Source organism: Cladophialophora bantiana, assembly GCF_000835475.1.
Source record: "Cladophialophora bantiana CBS 173.52 unplaced genomic scaffold supercont1.16, whole genome shotgun sequence".
NCBI lineage: Eukaryota > Fungi > Ascomycota > Eurotiomycetes > Chaetothyriales > Herpotrichiellaceae > Cladophialophora > Cladophialophora bantiana.
In genome coordinates this window covers 698,271-724,134 of record NW_015971590.1, presented here as the reverse complement: position 1 = coordinate 724,134, position 25,864 = coordinate 698,271, and the positions used below count along the sequence as shown (strand labels likewise).

Here is a 25,864-nt window from a genome sequence, read left to right as displayed (position 1 = left end):
GAGATTCTGTCCTGTTGCCTGCTTGCCCTGCACATATATTATCGTCACTTTGCATCTCGGCCGTCCTCTCTCTAATGGCTCTCCTTCCTTAGTCTCTTGCACATTATAAAATAAACAGAACCGTAGCTGTCCGCAGCCTGAACTCTTCAAGTCTCCGTTTCAGTCACTCCACTACGTACTCGTATTCACGTATTCACGGCCGCGAACTCCCCGTCGCATATTTTTGTTATTGTTCAGCTCCCTTCGCTCACCATGCCCCGCTAGCTGTCGCTCGAAGAATCTTCATACGGTGTGGCGGGAAGGTATCAACATGAATCCCGCAGGTCAGGGCGAATTACCTGGCGCCGCCGCGGCCATTGAAGAAAACCTCGAGGAGAAGGAAAGATCGCAAGTGGGAATCGTCACAGACCAGCAAAAGGACACCGAACGCTTCTCTGAGAAAAGCCCTGCCTCTCCCGTCGGCCCTTCTACGCCTGTCTCTGGCCACACCAAATTTCCCACTGCTGCCGTGTCGCCTACATCGCCTACGTCTCAATCCTCCGAATCAGACAATCGTCCGGACCTCTCCAAATTGGACTCCAAGATTGTGAAGGTTCGAGATGTACCAGAGGGCGATGCTGCATTGGCTCACTTACCAGACCATGAAAAAGCGGTCCTGAAAAAACAGTTGGATGTCCCAGACGTGAAAGTCACTTATTGGACGCTATACCGCTATGCAACTACTTGGGACAAGGTCTTCATTGCCATAGCATGCCTCTGTGCAATCGGCGCAGGTGCCGTCATGCCTCTGATGACCGTGGTCTTCGGCAATCTCAGCGGTACTTTTCAAGGACTGGTACTAAATAATCTCTCCTCAAGTTTCAATTCCACCCTGACGCGATATGTCCTCTACTTTGTTTACTTGGCTATTGGAGAATTCTTCCTGGTCTACATATCAACCGTGCTCTTCATATATACTGGCGAACACATTACCTCAAAGGTCCGAGAGCAATATCTTAGGGCGATCTTGCGACAGAACATCGGATTTTTCGACAAATTGGGGGCTGGTGAAGTCACCACCCGTATCACCGCCGATACAAATCTCGTCCAAGAGGCCATCAGTGAAAAGGTCGGTCTGACCCTGACTGGTGTCGCCACGTTCTTCTCCGCATTCGTTATCGGTTTCGTCAAATTTTGGAAACTCACGTTGATCTGCTCGTCCACCGTCGTCGCCATTGTGCTGGTCATGGGCTCTGGAGGCAAAAATATGGCCGCATGGAACAAGCAATCTCTAGCAGCATATGCCATCGGAGGCTCGGTTGCGGAAGAAGTCCTGGCCTCGATAAGAAATGCGGTCGCCTTCGGCACCCAAGACAAGCTCGCGAAGCAGTACAACGTCCATCTCCTGGAAGCCCGACGGTGGGGAATACGAAGCAAGAGCGCACTGGGCTGCATGATTGGTGGCATGCTCTGTATCCTTTTCTTGAACTACGGCCTTGCTTTCTGGATGGGTTCGCGATTCTTGGTCGACGGTGAAACCACGCTTGCCCATATCTTGACCATTATTTTCGCTGTTATGATCGGTGCTTTTTCTTTCGGCAACGTCGGCCCACATATGCAACATTTTGCTGCTGGCGTCGGTGCCGCGGCAAAGATATATTCAACGATCGACCGGGTATCCCCAATAGATCCTCTTTCTGAAGATGGCGAAAAGTTGGATCAACTTGAGGGGACTCTTGAATTGCGAGATATCAGGCATATCTACCCCTCGCGACCCGAAGTGGTGGTCATGGAAGACGTCAATCTAGTCATACCCGCAGGCAAGACAACTGCTCTTGTCGGAGCTTCTGGCTCTGGTAAGTCCACCATTGTTGGGTTGGTAGAGCGTTTCTACGATCCCGTGGGTGGCGTGGTCTTACTCGACGGGCACGACATCAGCAAGCTTAACCTCCACTGGCTACGACAGCAGATTGCCCTTGTCCAGCAGGAGCCCATTCTCTTCAGCCAGACCATCAAAGAAAATATCCGAAATGGCCTTGTCGGTTCCAAGTACGAAAACGAGTCAGAAGATCAACAAACACAACGGATCATCGATGCTGCGAAAATGGCAAACGCTCACGATTTTATTTGTTCACTTCCTGACGGTTACGAGACTCACGTCGGCGAACGCGGCTTTCTTTTGTCTGGCGGTCAAAAGCAACGAGTCGCCATTGCGAGAGCCATTGTCAGCGATCCAAAAATCTTATTATTGGATGAGGCCACTTCAGCTTTGGATTCCAGGAGTGAAGTCTCTGTGCAGCATGCCTTGGATACCGCATCGAAGGGCAGAACTACTATTGCAATCGCTCACCGTTTGTCAACCATCAAAACTGCGGACAACATTGTGGTCATGCAGGAAGGACGCATTATTGAGCAGGGCACTCATGATGAGCTACTAGACCGGAAACAGGCTTACTTCAACCTAGTATCTGCTCAGCGAATCGGCAATAAGGAGGACGAGCTCGAGAAAGAGACCGAAGCCAGCGACGAAGCAGAACTCACCAAGATCCAATCGACCAGATCTGGCAGTGCCGGAATGGTAGATCCTGATGACGAGAAACTTGCATTAGGCAGGACGCGAAGTGGGAAGTCCGTGTCTTCCAACATTCTTGCTGAGAAGAAGGCGCAGAAGGAAGCTCACTATTCTCTGTGGACCCTGATTACATTCATCGCACGATTCAACCAAAGAGAATGGTGGATTATGTGCATCGGATTCGTCTTCACAGCGATTGCAGGAGCCGCGCAGCCCGTCCAAGGCGTCTTCTTCGCCAAATGTATCGTTGCTTTGTCTCAACCACTTGTTTTCCGACATCAGATTCGTCACGATGTTGACTTCTGGTCGTTGATGTATTTGATGCTGGCATTTGTGGATCTCTTTGCAATGTGCATACAAGGAATCGCCTTTGCCTATTGCAGTGAGAGCTTGATTCAGCGCGCCCGAGACGGCGCATTCAGAAGATTTTTGAGGCAAGACATTGCCTTTTTTGACGAAGACGAAAACTCTACAGGCGCCCTTACGTCTTTCTTGTCAACGGAGACCACCCACCTTGCGTCAATCTCTGGGTCGACCCTGGGGACCCTCATAAGTTGTTCATCCACTTTGATCGTTGCGATTGTGGTCGCACTCGCGATCGGGTGGAAGTTGGCACTTGTCTGCATGACCGCTTTGCCCGTTATCCTCGGGACGGGCTTCGTCAGGTTTTGGGTCCTCGCAAAATTCAGCGCAGCAAATCGAAAGCACTACGAAAAGTCTGCAGGATATGCCTGTGAACACACAAATGCCATCCGGACGGTCGCGTCTTTGACCACGGAGCGCGAGATTTACGGCGAATACAAGCACCAGCTTCGAGCTCAGTTACGCGACTCTCTCAAGTCGAATCTGAAGCACGCCTCCCTGTACGCCGCATCGCAGTCCGCCATGTTCCTGGCATTCGCTCTCGGCTTTTGGTATGGAGGCAAACTTTTGGTCCGAGGGGAATACACTTTGTTCCAGTTTTTCATTGTCTTCTCCGAAATCATCTTCGGTGCACAATCTGCAGGAACTGTCTTCTCGTTTGCTGGAGACATGTCCAAGGCAAAAAATTCAGCTGCTGAGTTAAAGAAACTTTATGACCGTCAGCCTTCCATTGACGCGTGGTCGGAAGACGGCGCGCCCATTACCCAAATGGAAGGAACCATTGAATTCCGAGACGTGCATTTCCGATATCCCACACGACCCGAGGTCCCCGTCCTCCGAGGGCTAAACCTGACCGTCAAACCTGGACAGTATATAGCCCTTGTTGGCGCGTCCGGATGTGGCAAGTCGACGACTATCGCATTGTTGGAGCGCTTTTATGACCCGGTTGCGGGTGGTATTTATGTTGACGGCAAAGAAATTTCAAGCCTCAACCTCAATGATTACCGTTCTCACCTTGCTCTGGTGTCCCAAGAGCCCACACTCTACCAGGGCACCATTAAAGACAACGTCCTCCTCGGTGTTGACAGAGGTCAAGTCAGCGACGAGCAGGTCATCCGAGCCTGTAAGGACGCTAACATCTATGACTTCATCATGTCTCTGCCAGACGGCTTCGCCACAGACGTTGGGAGCAAAGCCGCCTTACTCTCTGGCGGCCAGAAGCAGCGCATCGCCATTGCCCGCGCCTTGCTTCGTGACCCCAAAATCCTCCTGCTGGACGAGGCCACAAGCGCTTTGGATTCAAAAGCCGAGCGGCAAGTTCAACACGCTTTGGATGCTGCAGCGAAGGGGAGAACAACTGTTGTGGTAGCGCATAGGCTGAGCACGATTCAGAAAGCGGATATCATTTATGTGTTGGATAAAGGCGTTATTATAGAGCGAGGGACACACCAGGAACTGATGGCTCTCCAGGGGGGAAGATATAGAGAGTTAGTGGGCCTTCAGAGTCTAGGAAAGTAGCGGTGATTCATTGGAGCTGCTTGATCTCATTCTGGTTTGGTTTGTTGGGATAACTTTGGGACAGCAAGCATTCGGTGTCCATTTCTGCTTTAGGGACTATCTGTATAGGCACCTCACTCCCGTCCTACGGATATTGTTATTACCAGACGTACATAGCTCGTTCATGGAGTGTGAGGCTGAAGGAGACAGTAGATACGCTGCATCCAATGTAGCCTTGGAGGGTTTGACGATAACCAAATGGTCGCTATGTCACATGCAACTATTTCTCTAGACGAGGAGAAGGCATCACCATTTCTAAAGGCAAGCGAACGCTCGTCGAAAATGGCCGTCACCTTTGATCTATTAATAATAGCAAATGACTCTTTGCTTTGCTGCCCATGGTCTTGTCAGGACATCAATTAATTTTGAAAATGTCTCGTTAGCTGCCAGTCATTCTTCCAGATGCACCTTGTTTTCCTCTGTTGTCGTTGATGGTCTTTGATTCTCCTCGATGAATTTAATCGCGCTCGTCTACCCCCCGCTCGTCCATCACGTCCTTTAATCTCCGACCTTCCCTTTCCGCGATGAGGTCTAACATTCCCATGGCGATGTCCTTGATTTCGTTATATGATTTCAGAAGTGATATGTGCCTATTGATGATAGATTGAGCGTGAGAGAGGGCCACTTTCTCGGTTTCTCCAGAGATTGACCCGGTAAGAGAGGATCCTTGTTGATCGGGAGCTGTTACTGGCGCCGAGTCTTGTGGTGAGGAGCACAAAACTGGTTCTGTGCTGTTGTAGGAGTTTGATCTGGGAAAAGACTTCAGCTGCGTGATTTCGCGGAGCTTCGATGATAGTTGGGCTTCTGTGGTGGAGATGTTGGATTTCAAAGTCTCAATGGAGGCGAGGAGCTTGCGTTGTCTTACTCTGGAAGCCGGTTCTGGACTTCGACTTGATTGTAACGGTGAGGTAGGATCCGTCGTGGTGGATTGGACCCCGGCCTTTGGTGGCTGAGAGCTTCGACTTCGGTCATGGGTTGAATCGGGAAGCTGTGGAACCAGCGATTGACTCCCCAAAGACGCGTTGTCCTCCATCTCCCGAAATCCTCTAGAATCTTGATGTGAAGATTTATGTTTTCGCCGAATGTCTCGTCCTTTTGTCGAATGCACTCAGAATTCCCATCTTACAGTGCTCTGAGACGGGCTTGGACGGGACTAGAAGACTTTGGTGTGCTTGGACTTGCATGAGTGTCTGGTTCATCACATCCTGTAGACCCACAAGACAAAGACAACGTCTCGGTAGTTGCAATTAGATTGCCCTCCTTCCATCTGTAAAGCAGGGCGACGACAAAATAAAACGAGGGGCATCAGCCTTGCGGAGGAACTCAAATGATACAGTCTGACCGGTCAAATTCTTGGAATTCACACGCAAACTAAAAGCATGGGGGACGTCAGACAAAACAATTTTCTTTTCAACTTTCTTCCCGCTGTCCAACTGCGCCTACCAAGAACAATTCTTTGCAGTTTCGTGCTCTGAACAAATTCTGATCCCCGAGTGAGCTGAGGACGCGCCGGCTTTAATGGAGACTCTCAAATCCCTATCATATCCTTGATCAGAAGGAAGTTCCGTTACCCCCAACGCGCCGCCATGTTCACGATCACTCCCTTGCTCGGGGCGCAGAGCACGTCCCGATCCTCGCAGTCAATCCTTGAGTTGGACGGTGGCATCAAGATTTTGGTGGACGTGGGATGGGACGAACGCTTTGATACTCGCCAGCTCGCCGAGATAGAGAAACATGCCTCTACTCTGTCATTCATCCTTCTCACGCATGCCACGACCTCTCATATTGGCGCCTTTGCGCACTGCTGCAAACACGTCCCAGTCTTCACCCAGATCCCTGTCTACGCTACACCGCCCGTCATTGCTTTTGGTCGCACTCTCCTCCAAGACCTCTACTCCTCTTCTCCGCTCGCGGCCACGTTCATTCCAGGCTCAGGATCCCCTGAAGATGCATCCAGCGTCGATGACAAGTCGCGTTCACACATCCTACGGCAGGCCCCGACGTTTGAAGAGATCAATAAATATTTTACTTTGATCACGCCGCTGAAGTACTCACAACCTCACCAACCTACACCTTCTCCTTTTTCCGCGCCGATCGAGGGTCTGACGTTGACAGCTTATAATTCTGGTCATACACTGGGAGGCACGATATGGCACATACAATATGGGATGGAGTCAATAGTGTACGCCGTGGATTGGAATCAAGCAAGAGAAAACGTTATAGCCGGTGCAGCCTGGTTTGGAGGTGTTGGCGGCGCCGAAGTCATCGAACAACTGCGCAAGCCTACTGCGCTCGTCTGCAGCAGCATTGGTGCAACAAGGGCCGCGCTGTCAGGTGGTCGAAAAGCTCGGGACGAATCTTTGTTAGCACATATCAAGATCTGTGTTGCCAAGGGTGGCACTGTTCTTATTCCCACCGACTCAAGCGCAAGAGTTTTGGAATTAGCTTGGATCCTTGAAAAGGCGTGGTCTGATCCCTCAAATGCCGCCTCCTTGAAAACTGCCAAAGTGTACCTAGCCAGCAGATCTGGCAATGCGACGCTGCGGCACGCCAGGAGTCTTCTCGAATGGATGGACGATAGTATTGTGCGAGAATTTGAGGCCGAGGACGAAAATCCGGCACCCGCGCAGACGCACAGGAGAAGTGGCAGCAAGCAGGTAAATGGGACAGCTAAACCCTCACGACCCTTTGAATTCCAAAATGTCAAGATTATCGAACGGAGAAGTCAACTGGAAAGGCTGTTAAAGGCCGAAGGGGCGAGAGTCATCCTTGCGAGCGATTTGACAATGGATTGGGGCTTTTCTAGATCACTATTGGAGCATGTGGTCCAAAGACCTGAGAATCTGGTGATTTTGACCGAACGCCTGTACATGCGTCCTGGATCGCAAAGCCCGAGTCAAGCATTCTGGACTTGGTACGAGGAGCGTCAGGATGGCGTTGCGCTCGAAAAAGGGGCCCCAACGGGAGAATGGCTGGAGCAGGTACAAAGTGGGGGGAGAATGCTGAAGCTGCGAAACGTAGAAAAGGCGCCATTGAACACGCAAGAGAATCAAAGATATCAACAATATATGGCCACTCAAAGACAGCTGCAAGATTCTCTGACTTCAGGCAACGAACGAGACCAGGCTGGTGCGGACGATAACATCGACGACGAATCCAGCTCGACTTCCTCGGATGAGTCAGACGACGAACAACAGGGTCGTGTTCTCAATGTTTCTGCCGCTCTTGGTCATGGAGCACGAAATAAACTGGCACTGAGCGATGCTGATCTAGGAGTCAATATCCTCGTGCGCAAGAAAGGCGTGTATGATTATGATGTACGGAATAAGAAGGGGCGAAATGGGCTCTTTCCATATACCCATTCGCGGAGGCGTGGAGACGAGTTCGGAGATTTCATCAAACCAGAAGATTTCTTGAGAGAGGAGGAGAAAGAAGACCAAGACGCCGCAACTGACTCCAAGGCTGGAGGTCAGCTCGGACAGAAGCGTAAGTGGGACGAGGCGAATGATACCAGGCAACCACATCACAAGAAGAATCGAACAGCTGCGCCCGCTCCAGCAACATCTGGTGAGTCCGGGGCGGATTCAGATGAAGAGAATTCCGACGAAGATGTCCAAGTCGAGCGTGAAGGCTTCCAGGGGCCCGCAAAAGTTGTGTATTCGACCTCGGAAATCACAGTCAACGCTAAGCTGGCCTTTGTCGACTTTGCTGGATTGCATGATCAACGCAGTCTGCAGATGCTGATACCTTTGATTGGGCCCAAAAAGTTGATCCTTATTGGCGGAAATAGGTCAGACACGGTTGCTCTGGCCAGTGATTGCAAGGAACTCCTGGGAATGAAAGTGGTAGGAGCAGAAGACGAACCATCCACGGAAATATTTACTCCTACAGAAGGCCAGACTGTTGATGCGAGTGTCGATACGAATGCGTGGGTTGTCAAGCTCAGTCGCAACCTGGCAAAAACACTCCATTGGCAGAATGTAAAGAATATCGGGGTGGTGACGATCCAGGGTCAACTCCAAGGCGCGCCCTCGGGAGACAATCTACAGGAGGATCCCCAGACCAAGAAGCAAAAGTTGGACACGGAAGCGGCTCGTGCAGCTGGCCCTACGCTCGCGCCTCCTGTCGAGCCGGTCCTCGATGTATTGCCTGCGAGCTTGGCGGCATCAACAAGATCCGTCTCCCACGCCATTCACGTCGGCGAACTGCGTCTAGCTGACCTGCGGAGATTGATAACACTGGATGGCCATGTTGCTGAATTCCGAGGCGAAGGTACACTGCTGGTTGATGGAATGATCGCAGTGAGGAAGCTCGGCACAGGAAAGATCATTTTGGAGGGGCTGCCAGTCAGTGCTACTTCGATGACTCCGAACAAGATGGATGATTTCACGCGTGTGAAGCAGAAAATCTACGACGGACTCGCTGTGGTTGCCGCAAATTGAGGCCGCGCTGTGGTGAAGAAAGCCACCGGTCAACCTTGGTTTGCAGTTCTTTCTAGTCATGTCTTGCTAATCCGGCACCACATAACCTCGATGGTCATCAGCTTTTTCCCTGTTTGCAAATCTGCGTCAGTCGCGATCCTGGTGCTTTGTCAAGGCCAAAGCATTGGTATACTTCAAACTATCTTGTTTGCTGAGCTTGTCAAGTTCCCAGTCATCGCCTCTCCTTCTGTCTTCTCTGTCACGGCAGGCAAGCCATCGATATGTTTTGGTGGCCCAGTCATGGCAATCGTCCTCTGTCCCAGCATGAAGCCACCAGTTCTTTGCTGGATTGTCAGTCGGAGCGTGATATTGAGGCAGAAGTGGTGACAAGAGGGTTTATGGCAACTCCTTTAAATATGCCCTGCTCGTACCTCGTTGCTTCGATTGCTACCGTTCAAACGGCATTTGATACTCGGTCCAGCCTGTTCACCCTATCTTTGGTTCAAAAGCATCAACTCGTTCTCGAGGGCCGCGACAATGGCGTGTCTACCACCTTCCTATTTTCCAGTTGCCATGTCAGCTCCAACACAAGGGCCGGGCCTGATTGGCAAAACCGTATACCATTACATGACCCGTGATGGAGGGCCACCAAACAAGGGTGCACCTCCCAGCGGCCCTCCGTCGTCAGCTCCTCCACCGTATTCTTTGATGCCTCCATGTCAAGGGCCATTCTGCTCTCCACCAAGTCAGCCTCATCCGGGTCCATTCTTCATCCCGCCAGGAAACGGACTCCCTGGAGCAGTGTGCGTGCCTAATGGGCCAGCACCTCCTGCTCCACCACCGCCTCCTCCCTCTGCGGGCGCATGGTATCAACCGCCAGCACCTCCTCCTCCGCCAGCATCAGGACCTCCTCCTCCTGCTCCTCCTCCTCCACCACCACCACCACCACCTCCAAGTGTTGCAGGAGCAGTGGCCCATGCTGCGTCCCAGGCACCAGAACCCCCAGTCAGTGGAAATCGTGTCAAAGATCGCCTTCTGGTCGTCAAGGACAGCGGAGGCCACGGGCACGTTGCGTCAAAGCACCTTGCAACGTTCCACCTTTTTACCTACAACGTCATAGACAAGTATTCGGTGAATGCTCACAACCAGTTTTACATTCCACCGCATGCGTGCGAGCCATTTCGTGTAATGACGGCAGCGTATTCCATGCCCATCGAGGAGCTCATTGAACAACTGGATTGCGTCAAGGTTGCGCCCCCAGTGTATCCGCGCTATGCAATCGGCCTTGCAGAGGCGTTTGATATTGGCAATGGATGGTTCCAGGTTGGCAGCAAGTTCCACCTGGACGAAGACAAGTCCAAGCAGACCATCCAGGAGGCCTGGAGTAGTAGTATTGGCGAGGCCGGCGAATCGCGACCCAAGTATCTCATCCGACTGCCAGGGAAGCGGCCTGGTCAATGAGGCCAACACCAACATTACTCGCTATTATCAACCATGATGCAAACCGTTGTCACGGCAAATAGTCAACACGCGGCCAGCCTGGTCGCAATTACCAAGGATTGGACGACATCGATGTGGGCGGACATTGGCGGCATCGGTCCTGAGCTTCGACTGGCTGTTCGGGTGCTCTTGCCTTGTGCAGTTAAACGACTTGGCTGTTGCCCGCTGGCGCTCTTTGCTGGAGTGTCAACTTCAATTCCTCATTCGTATCCCGGGGGATTCGTCTCTCGACCGAGCTCTCTTTCCTGTTTGGGTCAATCTCTTCTTCTAACGCCCCCATCGAGTGGCAATCAGAGCTGATGCCGTTTTGCGGTGGACCTTGGCCTCGATCGAGCAGGAAAGATTATGAGAGGTGGCCAGCAGCAAAGGTCCCAGCTGGTTGGTGAACGAGCTATTCTCTCGGCTAAGCAAACAGGGCCGCCCTTCGGTCTTGGGATTTGACAGAGTCCAAGTACTCACAGGGTCAGCAAGTGGACCGACCATTCAGATAAAGACCCTCATGTAGGGTCCCTTTGCATAGGAACCAACTCTGGGCTTTGGATATATGTACATATCCATTGTTGCTCCCCTCTCTTCCCTTTTCCCATCTCCAGTTACATTCTTTTCATCTCTCCCGGTGTTTCCAAGATGGCAGCTGTCTCCCAGGAGTTCTCTTCTCAGCCCTCGGCGGCCACATACCCCGTCGCCCACCCACTCTGCCCTCTGACCGCGGCGGAGATATCCACCACCGCCGAGTTGCTGAGATCCGTGTGGCCCTCTTCGATCGACCTCCGCTTCAAGGTCATCACTCTCGATGAGCCGCCCAAGAAGTCCATGATCCCGTATCTCGAAGCTGAGCACTCGGGGTCGCCTCTGCCTGAAATCCCAAGGAAGGCATTCGTGTCGTACTACATCCGCAACACGGTGAGTGTCATGTGAATTGGAAGACAGGAGCAAGGCTCTGGGGGCAGGCGCCTCGTGATTCTCGCCCCAATCAGGCTGCAGCGTCGTTTTCAACCCCTCAAACCCTGGCATTCTGGTCCATTTCCCTCTTTCTCACATCATGCTCTGCAATAAGCTGACATTCTATCCTTTCCCGATTGGGTAGAACCGCTTCCATGAAGCTGTAGTCAACCTTTCCGCCCGGAGTGTGGAGAGCAATGTCCGCCTGGGCCCCAATCTGCATGGCAACGGCGACTACGACGAGATCCTCCGGGTGGAAAAGAACGCTTTGGAGGACGAACGGGTGAAGGAAGCCATCAAGAAGTTGGAGTTGCCCGAGGGAACCGTGGTGTGTGCAGATCCCTGGATCTATGGTAAGTTCTCGCCGCTGCGAGCCGTGGAGAGGTTTGTCGGGTTTCCCTCTGAATGTCTGGTACTCATGCCGTACCGTGCATAGGATCTGACGGCGTCAACGACGACGAGCGCATGTACCAGGTTTTCCTGTACATGCGAGACCCGAGCAATCCTTCGGAGCTCGACAGCAACCACTACGCCTTCCCGCTCCCCATCTCGCCAGTGGTGGAATGCACTGAATATAAAGTCATCCGCGTCGACTATCTCCCCACTGGGGCAGACAATACCATCCACGAGCCGAGACCGTATCAAGCCAAGCCAGCCAATGAATATGTGAGCGACTACCACACCTTGCGCACGGACATGAAGCCCCTGAGAGTGATTCAACCCGAGGGCGCGAGTTTCACCCTCACTCCCGTGGGCGAGACCGGCCATGTGCTTCAGTGGCAGAAATGGTCCTTCCGCGTCGGGTATAACCAGCGTGAGGGCATGGTTCTGTATGACGTCCGCTATGACTCGCGCCCGTTGTTCTACCGTCTCAGCTTGAGCGACATGAACATCCCCTATGCGGACCCGCGACACCCTTTCCACAAGAAGTCCGCATATGATCTGGGTGACGCCGGTGCCGGCGCCATGGCCAATAACCTCCAGCTTGGTTGTGATTGCCTGGGACACATCCAGTACCTCTCCGCGGTGATCACGGATGACAAAGGCACACCGACGCCTCTGGACAATTGCGTGTGTATCCACGAGCAAGACGCCGGAATCGGTTGGAAACATACCAACTACCGCACGGGGCGCGCCGCCGTCGTCCGGCAGCGAGAACTGGTCCTGCAGAGTATCATCACCGTGAGCAACTACGAATACATCCTGGCCTTCATGTTCAACCAGGCGGGCGAACTCATCTATGAAGTCCGCGCCACGGGCATCTTGTCCACCCAGCCGATCGACCACGAATTGGATAAAGTGGGCGTCCCCTTCGGTACCGTGGTTCACCCCGGCGTCCTGGCCGTGCATCATCAGCACATCTTCTCGCTGCGTGTAGACCCCATGATCGAGGGACATAACAACAGACTCGTGTACGACGAGGCGCACGCGCTGCCACTTTCAAAGGACTGGAACCCACATGGGGTGGCATATGAGGTGTCTGAAACACTGGTCGAGCACTCCCAGGGCTTGGATTTGAACCCCGATGCCAACCGGGTGTTCAAAATCCAAAACACGAGCGTGCGCAACCCGGTGAACGGCAAGCCAGTCGCGTACAAGATCCACGCGCCACCCTTCCAGAAGATGCTGTCCCTGCCCAGCTCATTCAATTGGAAACGCGCCGAGTTCGCAGACCACAATATCTACGTCACCACGCATCAGGATCGCGAACTGTACTCGGGCGGATGGTACACGAACCAAAGCCGTGGTGGGACTGGGGTGCGCAGCTGGGCCTCGCGCAAGGACAATGTCGTCGACACCGACATCGTGGTGTGGATCCAGTTCGGAATCAACCACGTGCCACGTATCGAAGACTTCCCCGTCATGCCCTGCGAGATCCTCAAGGTGAGCCTGAAGCCCGTCAACTTCTTTGACAAGAACCCGGCCCTCGACGTGCCACCCAGCGAGCAGAGCTTCAACCGCTCCACCTTGGTCAGTGAGATGCACCATCAGCCCACGACCGAGGTTGTGGTCGGCAAGAGCGGCGAGTGCTGCCAACCGGGTGACAACAAGAGCAAATTGTAAGCACCATCCTCTGCCCGTGGGCAGCCGATGGATCAGATGATGAGATTGTCTCATCGCTTGTATCCTCGGGAAGAGAGGCGAGCAAACCAGCCATGTCGCAAGCGAAAGAAGGGACAAAGGGAGGACCTCTTTTGAAAGAGCCAACGGAAGACCAGACAAATTGCGAAAGCAGCTACCAGTGAAGGGATATCCGTGCATGGAGACTCTCTGGTGGACGGAAGTCATCTGGGCAAACGGGACTTGCATTGGCAGTAGAACCAAACCTACAAAACTGCACAGTTATGATGAAGAGCTTAGGATACCGTGTTAAGACCAAGGCGAGTTGAGCGAATCACACCCCCCCTGCCTACGCATCCGGAGTACATACCGAGTACATAGCTCCAGCACGCAGTATAGCGCCCGTAGTGTAGTACACATACAAGTGCACGTCCGAAGCATCAATCACACTCCCTCGGAAGCACGACCCTTGGCACTTCTTCCTTCTTATCTGCCCATTGCAAGAACAAGGACCGAGCCGGACCGACAGGGCACATACCGAGTACAGGAAACAGACACGACCATTTCCAACGTCGCCTTAGCTATGACTTAGTTCGTTCTCACCTCCCTCCCTCCCGGCCACAGCCTCAGAGGAACAAGTCCCGGTACCGATGGTCCAAAAACATGACTCCTCACAAGTCCTTCGCAGTTGATGTCAGACCTTGGCGATCGATTTCTCCCTCTCCTTCCATGCCAGAGACAGACCAAGCTACCTTGTATACGGTCAGACAGACTCGGGCTCCGGCAAGCGCATGCAGTCTGACCGCGGAAAACGCTGTATACATATAGACTATGTATGTACAAGGTACGGGGGTTGGAATATCGCGTCGTAGGGGTATATACAGAATAGTAGAATATGACACGGAGGGAGGCGCTATGATCATCTCACAGCTAAAATCCCCGAATCCAAACTCTGGCGCCGTTGTGCATGTGTGTACGACCGAGGTGTACAAAGACAACAAAAAGAGTTGTGAGAAGAATATCCATTGCCTGAGCTGAAAACTCATCAGGTTCGTTTCATTGATCCCTATCGCACATGCATGCCATGATGAAGCTCCAAACCGTACGTACAAACATCGCATAAACTTTATCATCATTAGAAAAATTCGCCGTTCCCTGCTCCGTCTGGACCTTTACTTGTAGTAGGCTTTCTCGTGTTCGGATCCGGACTCCGCGGAGGCGGCATGTATATTCTCCTGCTGTCCTGGCCGCCTCCCAAATGTGAACTTGATTCTTCTCTCGCCAGTGCAGGATATGGTACTGCGACCACTCCGGTTTCCTGACCCCCGTTGTTAGATCCCTGATACGGCGCATAGGACTGCTGTGCCAGTGGGTAGTGCGAGGGAGGGTCGTAGCGGCCGTTGTATTTATCGTCGTAACTCGACGCCAGCCCAATATCGCTCACATTGTTCGAATCGTAAATATCGTGGCCCCCATCACTGCCTGACCCAACAACTGGCGGGTGCGATGTTGGCATATTTTGGCCGTTGGCGAGTAGATTGGCGCCTTCTTCATCCTCGACAGCGTTGTAATGCGGTGGCTTAGCCGCAGCCCCCATGTAAGCGCCTTGGTTACCAAGAGGATTCAATTTCTGGCCCTGGGCGCCAAATTCGCTTCCTTCGGTATCTTTTCTCGACAAATCATAGCTCGAGTCGGTGTGGCGAGTCTTGCGTCCCTTAAACAGCCATCTCGCCGATCGACCCGTAGCTTTGAGCATATCCATGCCATTGAAGGCATCAAAAATGGCTTTCACGCCCAAGAAGCCTCCCTCGTATCGTGACAGGCCCTCACCGGCCACAGTGTCAGACATCTGTTCTTTTGAGCCGATCACGTATGGTTTCCAACTAAAAGACCAGATGTGAAATATGGCAAAAAAGGCCATCTCGACGCACAAAAGTAGCGCAGGGATCCCGACCTTGATGTCGGGGGTTTGGATCTTGTTGGTGGCCTTGATCGCCCCGGCGCTGGTGAGGAAAGAGATGGCAATAGTCTGCCAGAAACTGAGGAATATCACCAATTTGATGGCCGTGATTTTCAGCAGGGGTTTATGCTGCTGGATGTCGTCCTTGATCTGAATGTAGAACTGGATCAAGCAGTACATGGCAACGGTGATGGAAATGGTTTCAAACACCATGACCCAGATATGGGAGAAGGCCGGGCTCAGCGATTCGAGGCAATACAGGTCGAGCGCTTGGGTTATGACTGATACAATCGTGAAGAAGACGCGAATGAAACAGTACTGAAAAATCGACACCCAAATCACCTTTTGGCCAGCGTCAGTCTTGCGCAATGAGCAGGGGAAGAACAGGGCCTTACATTAAACCATGTCAAACCACTTTTAGGTGTTCTCAACCAACCCTTCTCAGGACCGCCCGTACACTTCTGAAAGTACTTCATGGGCCAAACCCATTTCTTCGGGGTGATTGTTCGGAAGTAGATCTTTTGCTTGTGTAAATCTGTAGCGAGGTAGGCGCACAGCAAGGAGAAAAAGGAGGCAATGGCGAATGCTTCGTAGCAGTCTCTGATGACCTCGAAGTAGACGCTGTGTCGATAGTAGTAGAAGGACAGGAGCGAGACGGCGGCGTAGATGGGAACCATGAAGAGAATGCGAATAATGTGTTTCTGTTCATGTGGTTTGAGGTAATGCGTGGCGTGCATGAGGATGAGGAAGAAGGAGACTGCCAGGGCAATGATGGTGAATATTGCTGCGATCCAGAGACCGATCGTATGGAAAGTATGGCCCTCCCATATGGGGATCTCGGTGATCGCTAAATCTTCGTCTGTCGAATTGCATTTTGGCCAGCCCATCTTGGATGTTTCCTTCGTGTAGCGTGTTAAAGACGGAATCGCGTTCGCATCGCTTTTTGGCGCAGCTGAGGGGGGGAGAAGCAGCAACAGGTGTGAGAGTAACGAGAGGATCCGGAATACAGAGGTTAGAGGCCCCTGCGTCGCAAAACGAGTGACAGGGTGAATCAGATGAATGCGAGGCTTCTTTCAGATCGAGGCAGGCAGGGGAATACGAGAAAAGAGAGCGAATCGTGAGTGGTTTCAAAGAGTTTCAGAGGGCAACAAAGAGATAGAAATCTAAGGTCGACATTGAACAAAGTTCAGACGCAGCTTGGAGGTTTGGATGCTGGTTGCTTGCTGCGCCGCAAATGCTGACAGGGAAATGCAAGTCACTTGCAATTAGTTAATTGGGGAGTTCATTATTTAGGGAGGGGACAGCAGCCTGAGGCCACCGAGAGGTCCGCCGAGAAAGCCACCGAAGCGAAGGATATTAATGAGGGATGCTAGGCTGCTAGGCTGCTAGGCCCTCCTACTAGGCTCTGGCCTAATAGGCTGCGACTAACTGGAATAGTGGGCACGGCGACCAGCTGAAACGGATCTGCCTTGCATTATTCCCGCCCCTGGTCGCAGTTGCACCAGCCTTTGGCGTTTGGCGCAGCCTCTCGCGCTTCCTGCTGAGAGTGGCTGGCTTAAGAAAACGTCCGTATCAGCCCTTAATACAGACGCTAACAAGCACCAAGGCCTCCTTCAAGCAAACCCAAGATATGCCCGATTTGCCCGATTTGCCCGTAAGCTTGCACAAGCCCTTGAAGCCTTCGATGCCAAGTCTTATGGATGTCCTCGTACGACTGCCAGCCGTATCCCATCTTCCGTACGAGTGCCTATATTTATCGTCCCCCCACAGCACGCGACCAACTTACCACCAACTAGCCCCAACATGTTACTATAGGAATTGGTCTATGAGCATGGCGGCGGCGGCGGCGGCGGTGATGAGGAAAGGGAGGAGGAAGAGGATGAGGAAGAGGATGACGGCCCATTTTCCTTCCCATATTCTGAATGAAGCGAAATGAAAAAGAAAATCCTTCCCACTTAGTAAACTAGTCACTTCGCATTCTCTATGTTCCCAGCCCATTTGATTCATATCCTGTGGGTATATTGTGAATGCAGCCATTTCGACTGACGACAATTATACATAATATATACAACCGCGTCCTTCTCCTGCTGGGTATCCGGCCAGAGTTGAACTGGTCCGAAACACCTCTTCAGCCGCTCCGAAGGTAGGCCTGCCTGACTACCAAGCAGTTAAATCCCCAACCTCAGCCTCTCCGAAGGTACTCGACTTGGTCATCTGACCCACTCCATCTTTGACCTCTCCATCCGCTCCACCCACGCCCGGCTTGTTCATGATGTCCGGCAGCACCTCCCTGAAAAAGCCCAACAGGTAACTATTCACCTGCTCAAATTGCAACAAAAAGGCGTCGTGGCCCTCGGGACTGTCGATCTTCCTGAGCCGTCCGTTGGGAATACACTCGGCCAGTTCTTCTTGCTCGGCGATGGTGAATAGGCCATCCGATTCAATCCCCAGAACTAACGCGGGCTGTTCTATTTGCCCAAGAGCTTCTCTGACGGTAGGTGCTCGATTCCGTGATACATCGTGCGTGTCCAGTTTGCGCGTGATGGCGATATAGCAGTTTGCATCAAACCGGGTTACGAATTTGGTGCCCTGGTACCGCAAGTAGGATTGTGCCGAGAAGTAATGATGTGTTGGTCTGGACGTCTTCTTCTCAACGACGGGCACGGGTATGACAAACTCGGTAGCCCCGTTGAATTGCGGGTCTTTGAACGTCGCCGGTTGTTGCTCTCCGTCGGAAGAGTCGGGCGCTGACGCTGGTTCCGACACCGTGCCATTGCGCGACGCGGGGCGAGAATCGCGAGACCCTTTGGCCCGCTTATGCCCATCGTTGTGGATTGTCCAGTGCTCGTTGTGGACCCCATTTGTCTTCTGCCCTTGATTTATCGAGGGTTTCTTCGACAAGTCTGGTGTGTTGCGACCAAAGCGAGCCTCAAACGAGTCCCGACTTCGATATGTGAGGAGAGCCGACATGCGAGCTGCGCCCAAGCCGGCGGTGGGAGGATCATCAAAAGAATAGTACCCGTCTTCATATTTGGGGTCAGAGTAGATGGCCTGCCGCTGCGCTTCTCCCCAGCTGATGCCCCAGGCGCTGTGCGTCGCAGACGTGGCTATGGGTGCGATGCTCCGCACATAGTCTTTCCCAAAATATGCGTACTCGAGGCATAGCATGCCCCCCATAGACCCACCGACCACACATGCGATCTGTCGAACACCGAGATGATCGAGGACAATTTTGTGTATTCTGCGGTTAAACGTCAGTCTCCGATACTGATTCCGTCCCTTGTACCTTTCACTCACCTCACGTCATCTCTTATCGTGGTTAAAGGAAATTCCGGCCCATATCTGCCCTGCGTCGGATCCCCATCCTTGTTCGTCACTGGACTGGCACTGCCGTACGGACTTCCCAGACTATTCAAGCAGACGACGAAAAATCTCGTCACGTCAAACGCCTGGCCAGGTCCTCCCAACAACGGTCCCCACCAGTCGGCCACATCCGCACTGCCACTTAGGGCATGACATATCACAAGGGCATTATTCTTGTTTTCTGAGAGTTGACCACGACGGGTATATGCAACGGGAACGTTTTTGAGGACGACACCAGACTCGAGGGTAAAGGAGGGAACAATGACGAATTCTTGGTCGGTCACAAGTTTGGCGTAAGGGTTTTCAGGTTGTTCTTTGGCACTCTCTACGGGATTTAGTAGCCGATCAATCATGGTCGCGGAGGGGGAGAAAGCCACAGAAGCGGCAGGCAAGGAAGAAGGGAAAGTATGGGAGATACTGACGGAGGTGAGTAGAGGCAGGCTGAGCCTCGCCATTGGTATTTGTATCTCTGTACGCCATGGCGATCATCCAGACCCCGAATCGACAGTAACGAGCAACTTTTTGTCATGCGCGGGAGGTAAATACGGAGGGTAGTAGTTGAAGAATGTCGACACGAGCTTATGTGAGAGCCATGGACACAGGAGCTCTTGGTCAAGCTGCTACTGTTATGAGTCAAAATGGAGGCCGTCGAGGGTGGACACAACTGAGACCAGGTATGTACAAGTACTTAGGCTGGTGGAAAAGTTCGATGTTTCGGTAGTGGGTTTGGGATGGATGCAGGGTGGAAGCCACCGCAGTCCTGCGCAGTTCAACCAACTGCAACACTGTACTTGGTAGCCACCTGGACTGTGTGGAGGGGTCGGTGGCATCATCACGCACCAATAGCAACGTGGGCTAGAGCCTCGGCACAACTGACCTTGGGCAGCTTTTTCGAGCCCCTGAAGGGGCACTGCCGGCACGTGAGAGGCAAGACGCAAGGCTGCGCGGCGACTCCGGCAGAAGGTTCTGGCGCCCATTCCGATAGGCCGAACTTGTCTTAAAATCTACTCGTGTATACCTTTGGCCATGCATTTATGCTGTACAGAAGTCCTCCAAAATGCCATCAGAGGTTCAACTGGAACTTCGGATGGGTCCTGATCCTCTCGCCGTACTTCAAGAAGACCCATATCATCGGTGACATGCCCAACGAAATGAATGCAAGTAAGCTGTTTCCCCATCCGAGCCCAAGTGAGTTGTACATGGCTGGTCCCGCCAGAGGGAGAAATGCGCCCCCAAGGCTGCGAAGAACCGTGTTGGCCGCCATCGCGCTGGCTGCATACAGTGTGTACGCGCTGCGATAAAGTCAGTCACTCTGTTCAACACAGACGGAAAGAAAGAAAGCCTACTCGACCAGATATATCGACAATGACATAAATGTCCCGACCATCCCTCCTCCAAGCAGAACCGTCCCCAGGATCGGAACTATCCAATGCACCTTGTACTGGGCAGTCCAGCCGTACACAAGAAGACCAATAGGCACGGCGATCGCGCCAGGCCAAAGCAATGGCAACCGGTACTCGGGCTTCATCTCACCACCTTTGGCCAACTTCTTCAGCAGTTTATCAGAATATGCACCGAAGAGTAACAGGCCGATAAATTGACCGAGACCGATGCCCAAAAAGACAAGGCCAACGTCACTTGCACTGATGCCGTATTGATCATGGAAGATTGAGGTCATCGTTGTGAACAACAGATAAAGATACCCATACACGACCGCGATGTATAGGGAGAGACAAAATATGATTGGTGAGAGAAACAGCATTTTCGTTGGGCGGATCACGCTCAGCAGAAACAATTGTGAGGCTGTTCTGGAAGACTGAAGCGCCGATCGGAGTTTGTCGTTGCCTGTTTCCTTTCGGAGTCGTTTGGCTTTTCTCTCTAGTAGAATGGGCGGGTAGGTTTCTTTTTGGATGATAAGTGCCACCGCGAACATGGCTGCCGTCTGCTTTCCGTCAGCACGCCGATGAAATGACGACCAATGGGCGCAGACACATACACAAATCGTGAGAAGATAGAAATCCCACTGCCATCCAGCCGCTTCCGAGAGATATGATCCCACGATGGGACCCAAACTGTTAATTTGTTGGTGACATTGATCTCTGGGTGGCATACTCACGGGGGCATACACACCTCGGTCCAAACAGGATCGGAAAGGTCCAAATACTCATCACCTTCCCGCGCTGGTCTTGCCTGAAGGTATCTGCTATGGAGCCAGATCCGACGGTCAAGGGACAACAACCCACAAGACCAGCCAGAAAACGGAAAACAATCAGCATAGACAAGTTTGTCGACCTGCCACAGGCGAAAGTGAAGACCATGAAGAGAAATGTGTTGGTATGATAGACCGGCAGTCGCCCGTACAACTCGCTCATCGGAGCTCTGCCCGTATATTAGCCCAAAGTTCTAACCAGGCTTTCCGCCGACACCAAGGCCTGTCCGAGGGCCTTGTAGGGATGAGGAGGCACCCACATAACGAGCGGACCAAAGGCATACCCAAGAACGTAGACAGATACCGAGAACGATGCCAGATCTTCACTGTTGGAGTGGAAGTCTTTCATCACTTGAGGTACAGCGGGTGCAAACATCGACGAACCAAAAGGTCTGAATATCCGTCAGTATCGCAGATGCATGTTTCCATGGAGGGATTCTCATGGTCACCCACGTCAAAAGGGTAATAAAGGACAGTAGCGCAACGTTTGTCCACTTTCTCCGCGCAGGCCAATTCAATGGGTTCTCTGGATCATTTGGCCCATCCCAATTAACCACATTTGAATCGTCTGTCGTAGTCTCCACTGCGGCGGTTGTGCCACCTCCCTCGTCAAGCGTTGACAGTGCCTTTTCAACATCTCGTCTGTCACCCTGGGAGCTATTGCAGCTTGCCCCAGGGCTAGACAGGCTCGAAGCAATATGCTCAATGTCAGTGGTCTTGTCGTCGAGCGCCATAGTGCTGCTGACTTTCCTAGATTGACTCCTCGCGAATTCTGTAGCCTATTAAGCCTGGTTTGTTTAAGGTATGGCTCCCATCATGCTGGGGACGAAGCCAGCTGAATGAGGCGTCGGGAAATGGGAGACAGAAGTCCATTGGAGTGGCGCTCTTTAGATATATATTCTTCTTGTTCGGCCTTCCCATCATGGCCAAGTCCCCCCTCAGGTAGTCTTCGACCGAGGCGGAGCGGTCAGGTGGAGATGACAGACGATCATGTAGGCTGGGGATTTCGTGCAGGTTTGTCGACTGGGTTGTGGATTGTGGGTTGCCTCTTGAGGAAACCCCCATCACAATCGGCTGTAGCGGCACAATGCGGGGCCCGGTGGATGGATGAAAGGCGCCTCTCCAGGGATTGTTCAGTCCTCCGTAGTACTTATTACATACAGTAGCAGCGTGCTACAACACGGTGGCAGCGAGATGCAGCAGGATGACAATAAGTTCCCCAAGTCGGTGATATGCATGGGCAAAAGTCCCAACGGAGGCATTAACGCAATTGAAAGTACCGGTTATGAAGCGGTGTGCATCTATCTCCATGTCTATCTCCATGTCTATCTCCATGCCGAGATGTCCACTTGGTACTACACTGGGTAAGCATTAACTATTGTTAGATGTGGCTCGCCATGTCTCGATGTCAAGAGCGCTTATTTGTCGTGTTTGGTAAAATACAACATTACTGATCACTCGACAGCCTCATTTCAACATCCCGGCATATCTGCATGGTTCACATCAGAATCAAACCCCAATCCTCATGTCCAGTATGGCGCCTTCAGTCCCGTCAAGTTACTCAAAATACCCTCATGATCCCCTGTGTCTTCCTTCTTTCTCTGCCCACTCAGCTCCATCTGGATCGCCCGGTGCACATGTACAAGCCAGTCAACGTAGCTTTGAGCCTCGTTGTTCCGATCTTCCACTAGCATCCGAGCATATTCAAATTCCGAGCCATCCAATCCTTGCCTTGCCAGCGTGAAGCTTGTAGCCTTGCTCCCACGGACTGTGGACATGTATTGCAAGAGGTTCCGCACTTGAGCATTCAGATGCGTTTCCAAGACCGGCAACTCGTTCGTCATAGGATCGAGATCTTGTAGGTTAGTTTTACCTTCCCCGAAGAGATCCTCGAGCAGGTTTGGCGATACTTGAGCGTGGAGCCAGATCAGCACAATCTGTCCGTCGTCTACCAGATACACTCCCCCTTCCTCGACCCTGGCGAATGACGCCCGGAGAGTAGGCGGGACCACTAGTTGCATGGTCTCGGCATTTGCGAAACAATCTTCTGGACTCAGGTTGTGGAGAGCGTATATTCGAGGATAAAGATATAATGCGGTCTCTGTAACCCCCGAAGATCTCATCAATCGAGCAGAGTGTACCCTGCGATCGGTAGGCTCAACACCTCCTGCATCAAATGTTAGCATTGGGATGTCAGAATGTGGTCGTTGAAGGATACCTTTGAAAGCCCGCGTCTTGATTAAACCGAGCGTGTAAATGGCAAGCTCTTTGAGGTGCTCTGGAAGCACGAGCTGCCCGGGAGGGTGTGAGCCAGAGAAATTCTTTCGGTATCCGGCCAGGATATCGATCGTTTTCTCCGTGATGCTAGCGCGAATATCCTTCAGAGACTTTTCGGAGATCCTGGACGAAGCTTCTTTGGCAATGATGTTGACAACCGCGTCCTGATCAACCGTCCGCATGGTATCGGTGGCGCCTTCATTGACGGCGGCCACCACATTAATGCACCTGACCCTCCTCTGACCGGTTGCAGAAGTGTAAAGTAGAGCTGCCTGAAAATGGGCATCCAGCTTGGCATCAAGTTTACCGTCGTAAGAGAAGGTGACACCAATTGCTTTGTCGGCATCGACGGTCCCGATCTCAAGATCCGCTCCAAAGGTATGTTGGAGGAATGAGCCATAGTAAGAAGCGACCTGCAAACCATTCGAGCACCGCACCTTCATCAACGCCTGATAACCTGTCTCTCGTCGTAACGTGTGCTCGATTTCAAGACGCAGCTTGAGCGAATCTCGGGGAGCAATGAAATTGGGATAGAAGAACGTCTCACCACCCGTCAATCGCGACATGTGTCCTATTGTCGCAATGTCCATATACCCTCCTCCAGCGGCGGCGAGGAAAAAATCCACCCCGATACCTGCGGTCACCATCGCTCCAGCGGTCTTCTTCCAGCCGGGATGCTCGGTAGTAAATAGACGGCGTTCAGCATCGGTGTCCCGGCCCTTGCCGTCGTCTCTCAGATGCAGCCTCCCGGGTCCCCAAGTGGGTAAAGTTGATAAGGAACATATAATTTTGCCGCCAGTAGCAGTCAGTGCGGCGAGTGCGGCATTGAGAGCGGGCAGCAAGGCCGGCTCAGGGTGCTTGATTGTGGAAAACATTGTAGGGATAGCTTTGAGAAGGGCCGTAACCACATCCCTGGATTCTTGTGGATCGACAAACAATCCGTCCGCCAAAGGCACGAAAGGATCTTCGAGATCTGTCACCACCATCATCTGAGCAGTGTCTAGACCAGGGGCAAGGTTGTAGAATTGAATCTCCTTGTCGTATGTGACAATGCCAATCTTAATCCCTGCCGGCAGTCCGGCAAATCCTGCATCTTCCTCGGAAGGCCTTTCACTCTCGCGTCCATAGAGTGCGTCCAGAATGCCCTGACAGACGGCGCCGAGAAATCCTTTGTTGATAGCTTCTTGGGTGATGTCAATCATGAATAACCATCGCATAGGAACAGGCTCCTTCGTATAGTACTCCTTTGGTACTAAGAACTCTACAGTACCCATCATCAGCTCTGGCCGCTGTAGCCGGTCAACTCTGACACCAGCAGCGTCCGTAGGGGCAAAGTATTCTGGCGCAACATCGTTGGGGAAGCTGCACATATTACACACTAGCTTATTGCCACCAGACCTGAAGGTCATGAAAGGATTGACATATGTCCTGCATCTTCGACATCGAGGAGGGCCAAGCTCGTCAAAATCTAGGACAGGGATGGGCTGTTCTCCTTCTTGAAGAGGGGCGAATGGCTGCAGGATGAGACCCAGGGGCAGCCCAGTCGATGCGAGAGCTTCGGCCGTGGCAGGTATGTTGTTGACCGTCAACCGCGCAAATTTAGGCGACGAATTTCCTTGGTCGCGGGCCACGAAGGGGATAGCCGCTGGAGGTGGAAGATGCTTCTCCATGGTTGGATAGATATTGACTTGATAGTATTGTGTTGCAGCGTCTCTTGATCTTGCCACGCTTGGGATTTGCTCTGGGTTGACTCGCCCTTGTGTGGCCACAGCCTCCTCGCCCATGCGCAATTTGTCGGTTGGGTTGACAAATACATTCTCCGCTGATTGCGTCGGTCCTGCCCCTGGCCCTCCTTGTGACCCTACACCTGAAAACTGCGGTACTCCAAACGACCCTGCAGGTGCTGGGGAGCCCCCGGGTGCCGTGGCCGGCGCCGAGCCTATGTCATGATAGGCATGTCTCTCCTTCTTTCGATGAGACCTTGTGGGTGCGGCCACCATGTCTAGTCCTCCCATTTGTGCCGTTAGGCCATTCGTGGCATCTTGCTGTTGAGGTATATGTCCTGCAGCCTGTCCAGAGTAGGGCACCTGCTGTGCGTTGGCCAAAACGTGCTGAGCGTTCAGGTCTGCACTATATTGAGGGTACCCTGGCTGTGAGCTGACGGATGGCTGGAAACTCGGAGGATATTGTTGGGTTTGAGGATCTGCATATCTGGGATCTTGATTCGTGTGATATGGCTGACCGTGGCCACTGCCATACTGCGAACCGTAGCTTGCCATTTTTGAAGCATCAACAGAAGTAATTTTAGGGGATGGACGGCCGTCGCTTCATAGTGGTGGTGAGACGGGGCGGGTTGGCATCTGAATAGTTCTATACACGGTCGAGCGAGAGTGTCAAAGAGCGAAGTGAGGGTTGCAATAGGAGACAATGGTTTAGTAGGAGAAGGACAAGTGGCATCAAACAGCAGTTGGACAAGAGGCGTGATACCTGATACCGCTAGAAGTGGGACGTGCAGGACGTGTTCACTGGCAACTTTTTTGGAGAGTTCCGGCTCCAATCTAAACGCACACCAAATGTTGTTGAGCGGCTTACCTAAGAGAAAGCCTCGTCTGATCTCAGTATGCTCGCATGTGCCTACGAAGTAATCAATCGTCTCCCCA

At 52.5% G+C, this 25,864-nt stretch overlaps 9 protein-coding genes across 9 annotated transcripts; 4 read left to right on the top strand and 5 right to left on the bottom strand.

Moving 5' to 3' along the window:
* Nucleotides 1-310: 310 nt before the first annotated feature.
* Z519_09848 (uncharacterized protein) lies at nt 311-4,432 on the top strand (the record flags this gene model as incomplete). Its single annotated transcript, XM_016767569.1, has 1 exon — nt 311-4,432. One exon carries the CDS (start codon nt 311-313, stop codon nt 4,430-4,432), a length of 4,122 nt encoding a protein of 1,373 aa, XP_016616361.1.
* A 496-nt stretch (nt 4,433-4,928) lies between these two features.
* On the bottom strand, nt 4,929-5,504 carry Z519_09847 (uncharacterized protein; the record flags this gene model as incomplete). The annotated part of the gene is made up of 1 exon (XM_016767568.1): nt 4,929-5,504. The coding sequence occupies one exon, from the start codon at nt 5,502-5,504 to the stop codon at nt 4,929-4,931; it is 576 nt and encodes a 191-aa protein (XP_016616360.1).
* A 553-nt stretch (nt 5,505-6,057) lies between these two features.
* Z519_09846 (uncharacterized protein) lies at nt 6,058-8,913 on the top strand (the record flags this gene model as incomplete). Its single annotated transcript, XM_016767567.1, has 1 exon — nt 6,058-8,913. The coding sequence occupies one exon, from the start codon at nt 6,058-6,060 to the stop codon at nt 8,911-8,913; it is 2,856 nt and encodes a 951-aa protein (XP_016616359.1).
* Nucleotides 8,914-9,429: 516 nt separating this feature from the next.
* Z519_09845 (uncharacterized protein) lies at nt 9,430-10,353 on the top strand (the record flags this gene model as incomplete). The annotated part of the gene is made up of 1 exon (XM_016767566.1): nt 9,430-10,353. The coding sequence occupies one exon, from the start codon at nt 9,430-9,432 to the stop codon at nt 10,351-10,353; it is 924 nt and encodes a 307-aa protein (XP_016616358.1).
* A 666-nt stretch (nt 10,354-11,019) lies between these two features.
* On the top strand, nt 11,020-13,398 carry Z519_09844 (uncharacterized protein; the record flags this gene model as incomplete). Its single annotated transcript, XM_016767565.1, has 3 exons — nt 11,020-11,295; nt 11,480-11,687; nt 11,771-13,398. The coding sequence occupies 3 exons, from the start codon at nt 11,020-11,022 to the stop codon at nt 13,396-13,398; spliced, it is 2,112 nt and encodes a 703-aa protein (XP_016616357.1).
* Nucleotides 13,399-14,530: 1,132 nt separating this feature from the next.
* Z519_09843 (uncharacterized protein) lies at nt 14,531-16,242 on the bottom strand (the record flags this gene model as incomplete). Its single annotated transcript, XM_016767564.1, has 2 exons — nt 14,531-15,697; nt 15,751-16,242. The coding sequence occupies 2 exons, from the start codon at nt 16,240-16,242 to the stop codon at nt 14,531-14,533; spliced, it is 1,659 nt and encodes a 552-aa protein (XP_016616356.1).
* Nucleotides 16,243-17,512: 1,270 nt separating this feature from the next.
* Nucleotides 17,513-19,071, bottom strand: Z519_09842 (homoserine O-acetyltransferase; the record flags this gene model as incomplete). Its single annotated transcript, XM_016767563.1, has 2 exons — nt 17,513-18,596; nt 18,653-19,071. 2 exons carry the CDS (start codon nt 19,069-19,071, stop codon nt 17,513-17,515), a joined length of 1,503 nt encoding a protein of 500 aa, XP_016616355.1.
* Nucleotides 19,072-19,781: 710 nt separating this feature from the next.
* On the bottom strand, nt 19,782-21,661 carry Z519_09841 (uncharacterized protein; the record flags this gene model as incomplete). The annotated part of the gene is made up of 6 exons (XM_016767562.1): nt 19,782-20,010; nt 20,065-20,660; nt 20,715-20,790; nt 20,849-21,097; nt 21,188-21,319; nt 21,381-21,661. The coding sequence occupies 6 exons, from the start codon at nt 21,659-21,661 to the stop codon at nt 19,782-19,784; spliced, it is 1,563 nt and encodes a 520-aa protein (XP_016616354.1).
* Nucleotides 21,662-22,450: 789 nt separating this feature from the next.
* Nucleotides 22,451-25,483, bottom strand: Z519_09840 (uncharacterized protein; the record flags this gene model as incomplete). The annotated part of the gene is made up of 2 exons (XM_016767561.1): nt 22,451-23,094; nt 23,146-25,483. The coding sequence occupies 2 exons, from the start codon at nt 25,481-25,483 to the stop codon at nt 22,451-22,453; spliced, it is 2,982 nt and encodes a 993-aa protein (XP_016616353.1).
* Between the last annotated feature and the right edge of the window lie 381 nt (nt 25,484-25,864).